Here is a 13164-nt window from a genome sequence, read left to right as displayed (position 1 = left end):
GTTAGCACACATGCTGCTGTCAGTTTTAACTGTTTGAAGTATTCTGAGGGAGGTATACTTTCACATTTTTTGTACCTGTGATGGCTGGGGTTTTGCCACCCATACAGATGGGACTGCAGAAGACAGAGTTGTTTCACAGGTTCATGCTGCTACAAGTGATGGACAAACCAGGGATTTGCTCCCTGTGTTCAGAGACATGAGAAATGTTCTCTCAGGCTGGTTTTTGCTAGGACTGTAGATGTTCATGTGTGAATGTGCGAAATTCCGGAATCATTTGCTCTCTGTGGATAATTTGTACATTAGATATACAGTAGCAACCATTTGAATGTATAACCTCAGGGTATAGTAACTCTTCTCAGTTTACTGGCACTCACCTCCATGGGGATTTCCTTCTGTACCCTTATCATAAATTGCTTTGAAACAAATGTGTTCATTAATTGGGTCTAATAATGATTATAATATATTCTGTCTTTCCTACCCGGGATTTTATTCACTGCAAAGTCATTTTTTTTATTAAGTGCTCCTCTTGAAGGGTAGCCCTGGTAGGGCTTTGTCTTGCAAATAACTGATACACTGAAGTCTATGCATTTCAGCACAAGAAAAATCTAAGCTTTGATAGTAGGGATTGGCAGGATTGGGTCCAACAGTTTTCAATATTATTTTGAAGTATAATAAATTTACTGGTTTTTCTCTATGTGTTTAAGCAGTCATTGATACAATATATGAGAGCTTTTAGGCATGAAATTTTGCTGGAACTGTGGATACTTTTATTTTAGACAGCAACCAAAAGCCTGGTTGCCTCAGAAAACATTCTTTGAATAGTGTTCACATAATAGCTACTTGGCACTGTGTGTATTTGTGTGAAAAGACAATTGATGATATTTTAGGGTTATAACAAAACAGCTCTTCTTATGAACATCCTTTTACAAAAATTTGCTGTATTTTTCTTGCTCAGAATCTCAGCCTAAAAAATTATTATTGTTAAGTCAAACTCTTATGCAACTAATGATTAGTAGAAATATTTCTGGAATTTTGTTTTTATCTTATTGCCAGTCATATTTGATTTTAAACATAAATGTTCTCGGGCTTGTTTCATCCTTGTTCCTATTCTCTTCCTCTCCTCTGCTGCTGTCTTTGGTGATTGTGTTGATTTCCACCCATTCCCTAAGTCTTTTTTCTATATACCATTTTCTGCACCCAGGTGTTTATGTACTGAAACAGATTGTGGTTTTTGCCTTTTCCCTGGGTAACACTGTGACATCTGAATTTAGTTTTTTGCTGCTGTTGTTGCTTTCAAGTGTGTGCTGCCATCTATGGAGTAATCATAGAAATAAAGCTGGTATAAAAAAGATGTTTTTTCAGAAGATCATGGAAAACAACATCTAAATAGTGGAGGAGGGATCACAGAGCAGATGGCCAGATCTCAAGAAATCTTGTTTCTTTGTCCCAGATCTCACAGCAAGCATGGGTGAAAGTACACATTTTAGAAAATCAATGATTTCCAGTAATGAAATTATTCAGTTGATTCCTTTAAATCAGACTAAGTTTACTTTGTCCTCCAATCTGGTAACTTTTTTTTTTTCTTTTCCTTTCCCATTACCTTTCACATGTCCTAGTTATTTAGCAGTTTCTAAGATCTGTTTACTATATCTTTCCTAATTTGTTTTTCAAAGCTTGATTTTAATTCCTTATCCTTCTCCAGCATCTTATTAACTGGCTTTATGCCTCTCCTCCATGAAAGACATGTTCAAGTGTTTAGCTTCAGCCTGACAAGTTCCAGGTTTCCCTCCTTCAGATCCCTTCAAAATGCATTACTGAAGATTAGTCCCCATTCTGCCTCTCTTTTATAACATTTTGTTCCTTTACATCTATTTTAGAGTATACATTATTGCAACACATCTATTCAAGATGCTCTGAAAAGCACTTGGAGAAGTAATTTTCTCTGTACCTGGCTATCCATGCACGTAGGGAAGCTACCACTTTTGTCTTGATGCTGTTCATGAGCATTCAGCTTGCAGATTTTTGACTAAGGATTTTAGCATCTCACAACTTTGAATGGGGTTAGGTAGACGAATTCCTGGCAATCAGACTTCTATTCATTTCAGCTAGATGTGGCAAATAACAACTACCTCTTTAGGTCTTTCCTCAGCAAAAAAGAGTGTTGGAGTGGGTGTATATTTAACCACTATTCCTTAAATGCTTTCTTATAACACAAGGCATTAAATCAAAAGGAGAAGTTTAACCTATGCAGATAAAGCATTCTTAAAAATATCTTCTGACATTTTCTTCTTATTGCTGAACTCAAAAAATTGATCTTATTTTCCCACATCAAAACAAAATGAAGGAAAAAAAATCGATGCTGAAGATTGATCAATGTTTTTCAAAACTGACTTAATAAGATAAAAATCAATGTGGCTGTATTATTTGTCATTCTTTCATCACCAGGAACATTCAAACATGGTAATATTTGATTCTTAAGTTAAATGTGAAAATATTTCAGTTACCTCCTACAGAGGCAAAAAAAAATATAAGGAGGAATTTATTTAGTCAAAGTTCAGTTTTCTTTTTAAACCTAGTTTTGGAAATTTGAGTTCTGCAGAAAGTGGAAACAGTTTGATATTTTAAGTGACAGTATATAATTATTCCTTTAATCACACAGACTTAAATAGAACAAATTATTACTTGTATTTGCAAATTACAAGCTCTGATCCTCCCTTCTTCCTGCAAATATCAGTTCCATCTTGCTTGGTTGAGAGATCTGTACTTAAAAAATTGGAGATAAGCTTTGGAACTGAATTTCCCTCATGGCAGGTTCACAGTGCTTTGAATTTAGAGCTTTACTGTACAAATGCATTGGCTGATTAATGTTTTTGGCAAAAATGAGTGGGTTATTTGTAATTTGTTTGTTTTTTTCCGAACATTCATTTCCCTTTTCTGCTCCCACTATCCCCAGTAATATTAAGATCCCTAATTGATTTATTTAAAGAAAAGCCTTAGAAGCTGACTTCTGTTATATTATTGAACCAATTTGTAAAACATAAGTTTGGCCTGACAGTTGAGAGGGTTTTTTTAAAAAAATATTTGCATTTCAGTATTCCCATTTATCTATCTGACTTGGGTTTAGCCATTTGGCCTCCCTATTTGAAATTTCTCTTAACAACTGAGTTAGCTGTAATTGTGTCACTGTAACTGAGTGACAGAAAATGTCCTTTTAGGGAAGAAAATAATTGTGCTCACAGAATCACTGGAACATGTGAACTGGGATTTTTGTGAAGTATCAAACTTTGAAAGACTCCTGATAAAATCCTAGATACTGGTGAGCCTCTGGTGTTGGCATCTTTTGTTTTAAAGATTTATTTCATGAGCACAGAAAGACAGCTTTCTGCATAAATGTCTACTGAATTGATTCCCTATCTGCAAACGGGCCAGAATGTAATGAAATAGGAAATGCAGACCTGGTAGTAGTTAGACACAGACTTTGAGAATACAGAACTTCATCAGATTCTCTGTGGGGCCAGCTACTTTCTTATCTGCTTTTCATATTCCGTTACTGGTTTAATAATATGATGAGTGTGCTCCTTTCCTCCAGTAGCTCTGAGCAGCAACATGTATGTTCATTGGGCTCAAACAGTCCCACCCCTTCATCTCTCACTCATCATCAGCTTCATTATTGACAATATCTGTAATTGCACAACGAGAGAGCTTGTGCTTGTAGCTCTCCTCTTCCTTTCCTCCTCCCTCCATGCTGTGAGAAAAAGGTAGCATGGAATATTGCATAGCTAAAAGCTTATCAAGCCTGAATTTGTTGCACCTCTGAATTTGGCAGGCAAGCCTTCACAACCACTGCACATATACATGGCTCATCACCATGTGAAGCTGGACACCCTGAGAAGACAGATAATATTGGATTGGTTTTCTTGTTGCTTTGCAAACAATCAAATAGACTTAAGCTATGCAATCTGATATTCCCTAATTGACAGCTTTTCCAAGGTTCATTTGTTAACTGAGAGCATGACATGTATTGAAGTTGTTTCTTCATAATGCATTTGGCATTAACAGGAGAAGCTGTTGAATGCTACAGACATCAGTGTCTCAGCAATAAGATATTTCACCTACAGTTTTGACTTTCTAACTAATGACTTTGTATTTGCAAGAGCATGTGAAATGAGTATAGGACAGGGCAGGAGAAAAAAGCCTAAATGCGTTCTCCTAAGAAAATCTGTGGGACTATTTTTGCTGCTTGGGACATTTAGTTGACTTTTGTGGTTCAACTGTTCTTTGTTTCTTTTGGTATAAAACCGTGGTTTCTTACTTAATGAAGTGTTCACTGCGTAGTCATAGGGCTTCAGAGTCTGTATATTTATAAATAGGCATATCTGATTTTATTTATAGTGATGAAGAATTTGTGTGTGAAAGACATGTTCAAGAGTTTTGCTTGCCTGCATCTACAAAATAATAAAATAAAATGAAACAAAAATCCTCTATTTCAAAGAAGCTTCTCCTACATGAAGCCCAGTCTTATTTGAAGGAAAAAATTATCTGTGTAGAAGAGACCAGAGGATTATTTCTCCACTGATCTTGTCACTACTTTTCATGTGCTGCTTTCTTGTAGCTAGTTTCCATAAACATTTTCTTAGTTTCTTAGAAGACAGATTGTGCTAGAACTGTAACACTCAGCACTTTTCATTCTGTTAAAGATTTCCACTATCTACTCTTCCTTGTAACTGTTCATGGGATGTTCACACAGGAGCTGTAAGTGCTAATTAAGAGATTTATCACAAATACATCATAATTAATAGCTGTTTCTTCTCCTGCATCCCATGAATGTTTTAGTTACTAGATATATTTATCTTAGATGTAAAAAAAAATGTTTGGTGTTTTTTTTTTTTTCATTATTTAGTGTAAGCAGGTTACTCTAAATATTTAGGCTAATTTCTCCAGCGCCTAGTTAAATTTATACATGTATTCCTCCTTCTGGGTAAGGTACATCCTGGAGAAGTACATGAAATTTTACACGTTGTCAAAATAATTGAAGCACTTCAGTGGTACTTTGACTAGCACTTTTTAAGAAGTGAAACACAACTGTTTAGATGAGGAAAACATGAGTGAATAGATCAGGATGCCAGCATTTCACAGGAACAAAGAGCCTGGGTTTGACGGAATGGCCTATTCAAATAATGCCAGGGAACAATGAGCAAAGGTACATTCTGCTAGAAAAGTCTAGAAACAAACTTTTGAAAGCCCTAAGGTCTGGAACCTAAGTACATATCTCTCCTCCTGTAAACATCAGTGGCCTGACTTCCTGCTGCAACCAAATATTCCTGAGCCCTTGGGGGACATTCTGGACCTGTCTCCAAGTACCTCCTCTTTTGTTTGCAAGGTCTGTGATCAAATGCCATTTGGGCAAGCACTGACTGCAGAAACACTTCTGTCTTGCAGGGCAAGCACCAGCTGCATGTGGACACAGGACTGGAGGGCTCCTGGTGTGGCCTCATCCCCATCGGGAACCCCTGCGAGAGTGTGACCACGACAGGCCTTAAGTGGAACCTCAGTAAGTGAGACGCCTCTGGGACAGCGGGATAGGTGTGGTCCTGACCCTACATTTAGAGCAGCTTCACCAGTGATGAAGGGCCTTGCGAGTTTGAAGGTGAAGCATGGCACTGAATCCCTGCCAGGCCATTTTATTTTCCTAGAAGTGAGGGGGTTTGTACAAAAGAAGCAAGAGCAATATGTTTAAACCTGAGATCTCACAGGCAGAAACACATTTTCCATTTGGGAGTCATTGTGCTCTTCAAACAGAACATTTGTTGAGGTTGTGATACATTACCATCTTGATGCATTGCCCTCCAGGGAGAAGAAGCCACGAGCATCTAAACTCCTGCTTATAAGCCATAAAGTTGCAACAGACAAATACTAACGGGATACAGATTATCAAAGCTACCTCACTTTGCCTGAACCGCTTCACGTATATTGTCTGTTTCTCAACCCTGAATGAATAGATCCGTTTTCTTACTTTAAAGTGAACGAGTCCATTTGATCTAGAAACAGGGACATTTATCTGTAGAGAAAGGAGGTTTTGTGACCCAAAAAAACCCTGAAACTACTTTCATCCTCCTGCCTCTTCCTCTCACACTGAGTCATTTGGGATGTATTTACATAGGAAAGTAAGAGGATATTTTCAATGAACATTCATTAAAACTTAAGTGGGAGCAAAGGAGTAATTGAGAGGCTCTAGTTTCATTCTGGTTGACATGTCCAGGCTTTAAAGCCGTTCCATGCAAAAGGACATGCTGCTCTCCCAGTTAGCAGTGCAGTGACTTCACTGGCTAAGAATTAATGTGTGACCCACTGTGCCAGCCAGCAGAACATATGCTGGTTCCACTGAGAGCTTGAGCATGTGCAATTAAGGTGGTGGTAGGCATTGGTAGCTCATTAATGATAAAATATATAAATATGGCATTAGTTTTGGATTGTGGGAGAATTGCCAGATGAAGACCTGTCTGGCTAGCAATATTTCTGACCTTTTAAACTGGATTGGAAGAGCTGAATATATTGCATGAGACATTCCCTTAATTTGAAAGAGAGTCATTTTCATTTGTATGTTTAAATACAGTTGACATATATGATACTGAATTTTCATTTGCTCATCTCCTGTTGTCCAGCAACTTCTGTGACCCATTGCACTGAGGTACTGATTTCTCAGAAAATGTTCTGTCCTTCAGAATGAGGTACAAGAAGCTCAAACCAGCCTCATGTTAATGAAGGAAGCATCTCTGAATTCTCTGTTGTTTTGCAAAATGCTCCTGTGTGGATCAAAATCTGGTAGCTGCAATGAGGTTGCAGCCCTTTCTTCTGATTTTTATTAGTTGAAAAAGCCATTTTTCAGATATTACAGAATTTTTTCAGTTCCATAAATTTAATCAGATTTACAAGGTGCTCATTAGAAAGCTGGTAGTTTTAAAGATGGTCTGTCTGGTCTGTTCCTTTTTTACTACTGAATTATGATTGCCTGATCTGTTAAAGCTAAAGAGAAAGGGGTTGCAAGTCAGCTGTGCCAGCTAGAGGAGGATGCAGGGGGGAGATGAAATGGCAGCAATTGTTTTTTCTCTCTAGGGTTGGGTTAAGATATCGGTTTCTTAAATATTGGTCATAATTAGATACGGACCTACTGGGACTTTTAGTATGCTTAATTTCATCTTTCTTTTTTTTTTTTTTCTTTTTCTGAGGGACAAAAAAGTATTTATGTAACTGTTTCCTGCTTGTTTCATCTTAACACCATCATCTCTGCTTCTTTCTGCCCTGTTGCTGTTATTTTCCAGGAGGAAAGAGAGCAGACCTTTACAGTGTTTTCTGTAGTGATGTATATATTGCATACCATTACAGGCTGTTTTCACTTTCAATACTCATGTTTCTCCCAGGTTGTAGTTCTTTCATTTATTTCTCTATATTAATCACAGATATATATGTAAAACCAAAAATTTATCTGGTCTTCCTTGAAGAGGCTCAATCTATCTTAGACATCAAGGTCATTACAACCTGAAACTGTTCTCTTGCCCAAGTGACTAGAGCTAACCCTTTCACTGATCCAAATGCACAACCACAGTTGAATTAGGTTAATGTCCAGACACTGATTAAAAAATTTAAAATGCAGTTACATTTCCCAAAAGGGACACCAATATCTCCAATTCAGCATGTGGTTAGTTGTGACTTGGTTGGATTTTTTCCCTAATAAATAGGATCTACATTCTGATAGTTAAAGTTTGATACTAACTTCCATTGTGTTACTTCACTTTTATGCTGCCTGTAGTTTTGCATTTACTTCAAAAAATATTAATCCTCCTGTAAATTGGGATGGAGAAGCAAAGGAACAACTGTGAAGAAATAGAATAATAAGACAGGAAACTCAAGTGTGATATGGATGTCAACGTTGCTGCTAATGGCTGGCAATGGCAGAGCTTTACCTGTTCATTCATTAACAGCAATCTGAGCACACACCTTTGTAAACCTCAGTGTAAATGTATTGTAAACATCAGTGAATTATTTTTTGTAGTCATAAACTCATTTTCATGTGTAAATAATAAAAGGAATGGAATTTTTAAGCCGAACATGACATGAAAGGCCTGTTCCTCTAGTTTGTTATGGAATTACTTGGATGTGACCTAACAAGTTGGGTTTTAAAAAGTAATTTTTGAGCACAGGATATTTAGGTATCTGGGCAGTAAACTGATTTCAGCATCTTAGTTCAAACAGTGATGCATTAGGTAGTAGGGGGGCCCTCATTTTTGCAAACAGCAATTTCCAGCAAATCAAAATTCAAACAACACTGCATTACAAGAAAGAGCTGGCTTTGCATCAAGGTTTTTGATGTTTAACACCAATTTCTGCCTGAGCATATCTAGATTACTCTGCCAATTAAAATTTCTAAAACCTTTAAGAGGTAGTCAAACGTTATCTGTGTCTGGTGTACAGGTGCTGTCATGATGCTTTGCAGGTTCTGAATAGAAAAAGACAAGGATAAATACCAAGGACAAAAATTCCATTGAGGTTAAGAATAAGCTACCAAAGGTCTCATTTCAGTGGCTGAATTAGATAAATATGAAATGCATAAGTTATTCTGCTAGCAGAGAAACAATGATGTCTTTTAATATTACAGAAGTCAGTATTTTTTAAATGCCTAAGAATGCAGCATGTATGCGTGCTTTTATGCATGCTTATCTTTGTTACTTGCTAGCACTTGTCACAAACAGAATTTTCATTTATTTTGGTTCTCATCTTATGGGTGAAAGAACTTGGAGAAGAATGTGGAAAATTGATTAGAGAAAATATTTTTATTCATATTTGCTATTGTGTAGCACATACTCAGAACACATTATAAACATATTCTTTCTATTCCCAAAGGGACACAGATCTTTTCTCTATTAAAATCTGATTTACAGCACAGGAATCAGATAATGCTTTGTCTGATTTGACTCACCTGACTGCTTGCTGATAACAGCTCTTACGTCTAATAAATAAATAACAAAAAAACCAATAATGCCAGAACTACCCAGCCTTCTTCATTAGGTCCTCAGTGGTGCTTTCATGGAAGGTAAATAAGAATGAAGGTAGAAATCAGTTGCAGTGCTCATCAAATAACATGTTGGAGGGTAATGGTAGGCTTTTTTAGGAAATGGTTCCTTTTCTGTGAAATTACTTTAGAAAATTATCTTGCCAAGTAATTTATTCTTCATCCTTATGGCCTTTGGTGTGCTGTATGTTATGTCTGTACTGAAAAAACAGCATATATGTGTATGTATGTATGTGTGGGTGTGTTCATATATCTATATCAACCTATTTATCTACCTATATATAAAAATTCAGTGTATATGTGATTGTGCTTTCCAGATAATTTTCATGCCAATTTGCCTTCTTTAGGCAGCAAGTTAAATTGCTGTAAAATGCTGCCATTCAAAAGAGTTCCACTGTCATTTCACTTCAAAAGGCAATAGCAATAACAATGGAACAAGACCTTTCTCTAACTGTAGCAACAGAGCATCCACTGACTACGAATGTCACAGGTAGGTGAACAGGATCCCAAATCTTTTTGGTGCTGTTTATATTGTTAGTAAAATTGAAATGTTTGCACTGTTTTACATCACTGGGGTTTTATTGATGTTGCGTTGTGAATTGAGCAAAAAGTTTATAAAAGCAGTTGTGGTTTGTGTTTTAGGAGAATTCATAGTCTAAAAGATGAAAGAAAATTAGTAACTTCTTAAAAAAAATGAAAAGAAAGAAGGCCAGGGACTGTTCTGGGAAAGATTGTAAATTAAAATGGACAGGTATCTGTGCTAATGAGGCTGTTGGTAAAAGCACTCTCTAACCTGTTTCATAACTGAAATAGTTTATATCACACATTTTGCTACCCCAGGTCTGACTGAGGCAAACTAAGTGGTGCATCTGGGAATAGCTTTGTTTTCAGTGGCAGAGTAAATAGCTTCACAGCTGGATTCACATTCTCCTCTGCTTTCCTCTCTTTCCCTCCCTTCTCTTGTTCTTTACTGGCAGAAGCTATATTTTCAGTGATGTATTTTTTCACTTATCCATTGCAGCTCTAAGACTCTGGGTAGGGGTGGAATGGACAGAAATGATGTTGCTGGTCCCAAAGCACTGTATGGCTTCGACCTTTGGCAAGCTGTTTGCCCACAGGAGTGCTGCTGTCGGCCTTGCAGGGTCATATCATTTATTACAAGGCATGGCCTGCTGAAATACTTTTCCAATGAAGCAGATGTTCTGATGGTGGCAGCCTGGCATCCCACTGGCTTACTGCAAGTCAGCAAAAACAGTGAGGGCCTTGCTTAGCTTTGCATAAAATTATCTTGAACCACAAGGATTGTTTGGTGTACATTAAGTGACTGACGAACACAGAGCTCAGTTGTGCTGGGCCTCTAAACCTGTATTTCCATTTTTTGCTGAACAGCAGCTTGAAAACTCATTCAGACTTTGTAAAAAGGCTTTAAATGAGGATTTGAGGTCACACATTCAGTTAATTTCCACAGAGTTCAATAAATTTTTTTAATTAGTGGGAGAGAGATTCAGATCTAGCTCCTCTTTAGTGAGGTAGTAGGGTCCCTGGTATTCAGTTTGGAGAGGCTCCTTTGAGGTGATAAACAGATATGCTTTTCTAGATCACACTGTTGGGGCGACATTACTACTGTGGGACTCCACTCACAGAAAGATTCCTGTGAGTACCTTAGTTCTGAGCTAGCTCAAACCACTGCCAGTGGTAAGCTTAGCTCAGCTGGAAAGCCATCTTTAATGGGTTATAGAGAATGTATATATGATCCTTCGATGCAGCAGTAATAAGCAATAATTGCCAGGAAGGAGTAGAATAAAAAAATCTCACAGAGACTCCAGCACAGCTGTATGCAGAGTAGATGACTCTCCAAAACCTGAGTAATACCATCTTGAATTAAACTGAAGACATTTAGAATCATAATAGAATGTCCTGATTTGGAATGGATCCATCAGGATCATCAAATCCATCTTGTGGCCATGCACAGGACAACCTGAAGAATCACACCATGCCTGAGACTCCAAGTAATTTTTGAACTGCATGACCCTGGAAAAAGTCTCTCTTCATCTTTCTTGTAGGCTTCTACTAGAAGGCTATAATTAGGTCCCTCTGGATGGCATCCCATTATTCAGCTGCGTCAACTGCACCTCTCAGTTTGGTGTCATCTGTAAATTTGCTGAGGATGCACTTAGTCCCTTCATTAATGAAGACATTAAATAGCAAAGATTCCAATAGGGATCCCTGAGTGACGCCTCTTGTCGCTGATGTCCATTAAGTCATTGACCACCACCCTCTGAATGTGACCATATAACCAATTTTTTATCCACCTAACAGTCTACCAGTCAAATCCATTCCTCTCCAGTTTGGAGAGAAGGATGTTGTGGGGAACTATGTCCAAGACTTTTTACAGAAGCCCAGATAAATTACATCTGTAGCCTTGACCGCTTCACTGATGGAGGCTTCTCCACTGATGTTGTCAGCCAATCATAGAAGGCCACTGGGTTGTTCAGGCAGGACTTGCCCTTGATGGAGCTGTGCTGGTTGTATCAAATTACCTCCCTGTCCTCCATGTGCCTCAGCACAGCTTCTAGGACAATCTGTTCATGATCTTCCCAGGCACAGAGGTGAGACTGACAGGTCAGTAGTTCCCAGGGTCCTACTTTCTACATTTTTGAAGAGAGGTATGATATTTCCCCTTTTCCAGTCACCTATGACTTTACCTGACTGCCAAGATTTTTCAAATATCATGGAGAGTGGCTTGGCAACTACATTAGCCAATTCCATCAGGACTCTGGGATGTATCTCTTCAGGTCCTGTAGACTCGTGTACACTCAGGTTCCTTACACAGTCATTAATCTGGTCTTTACTCACAGTGGGAAGTACTTTGTCCCCCAGTCCTCATCCTGCTATCCATCCACTCAAAAAGAGTGGGAAGACAAGATGACACAAAGACTGAGGCATAAGAGGTCTTCTCCTCATCTGTTGTTACCAGTGTTCCACCACTGTTTATCGTGGGGTAGATGCACCTTCTTTGACCTTTCTTTTCTGGTTAACAGACCTGTGGAAGCCCTTCCTATTATTCCTTGCATCCCTTGCCAGGTTCAGCTTCACCTTGGCCTTCCTCAGCTGTATTTCATCTCTGTACTCTTCCCAGGTTTCCTGTCCTTGTTTCCACTGCCTGTGATTTGCTTCTTTCCCTTTAATTTGACCAGCAGTTCCCTACTCAGCCATGCCCATCTCATGTTTTCCCTGCCTAATTTCTTGCTCCTGGGGATTGCCAGCTCTTGTGCTCTATGGAAGACTTCCTTAGAGATCTGCCAGCTCTACTCTCCTCACCTGCCTGTGAGGGCAGTTTCACAAGGGATCCCACTATCTCTCTGAAGAGCTGGAATTTTGCCTTCCTAAAGTTCAGAACTTAACTTTACTCCTTGCCTGATCTGTACATCTCAGGACTGCAAACTCCACCTGCATGGTCACTGCAGCCCAGGCTGAGCCCCACTGATCACTTCAGCTCCCCTGACCAGAACACTTATGTATGTGCAGCTACATTGCAACTATGGAAACTAATTTCATTATTAATATACAGAGGAGAAGGTTGTTAAGAGAGCAAAATGCTGTTCTTTCCCTTGCATCCCCTATATTACTTCAGTCCCTGCTTCTGCTAATGGAAATCTAACCCAGAGATATGAAGAGATAGGTGCTCTGCTTCAGCTCAGCATTCGTGCAAATAATCCTCTTCACTCTGATGGCTGTAGATTGGTGAGAATACAAAGTCACATGAAAATCAAAAGCAACCTGCTGCTACTGAAGGATGTCTGTTGTAAAGTCAAAACACCTTTCTGAGCAAGAGGGAGATCTGCATAGAGCCAGAAAACTACCTTTTAGATTGGTGGGGGTTCAAATTATCTCTGTGGATTTCAGCACTGACTCTGAATTGTCATCAGCAAGTGTGGGGGCCAAATTTGTCCAAGAAAGAGATCTCATAGTTTATACTGATGACATTTAACCCTAAAGGCATTCTCATCAGTCAACCTGCCCACATGGATACTGGGAAATCATCTCTTTTAGACAACAGCGGAGTCAAAGCTGGAACATAATGGTGTACTTCAGTG

The 13164-nt window shown here is 38.5% G+C and overlaps 1 protein-coding gene across 4 annotated transcripts in view; it reads left to right on the top strand.

Annotated features, from left to right (window-relative positions):
* TPK1 (thiamin pyrophosphokinase 1) overlaps positions 1–13164 on the top strand; it is a 300425-nt gene that overhangs the window by 232336 nt on the left and 54925 nt on the right. For all 4 annotated transcript variants that reach the window (XM_077786372.1, XM_021531484.3, XM_021531487.3 and 1 more), the window contains one exon: positions 5440–5551. In XM_077786372.1, coding sequence (XP_077642498.1) covers positions 5440–5551 — 112 coding nt within the window. The remainder of the gene's footprint in view (positions 1–5439; positions 5552–13164) is intronic.

The sequence above is a fragment of the Lonchura striata genome, chromosome 1 (assembly GCF_046129695.1).
Source record: "Lonchura striata isolate bLonStr1 chromosome 1, bLonStr1.mat, whole genome shotgun sequence".
NCBI classification, from domain to species: Eukaryota; Metazoa; Chordata; class Aves; order Passeriformes; family Estrildidae; genus Lonchura; species Lonchura striata.
Note: the sequence above shows the minus strand (reverse complement) of the source record. Positions and strands in the feature narration are given on the sequence as shown.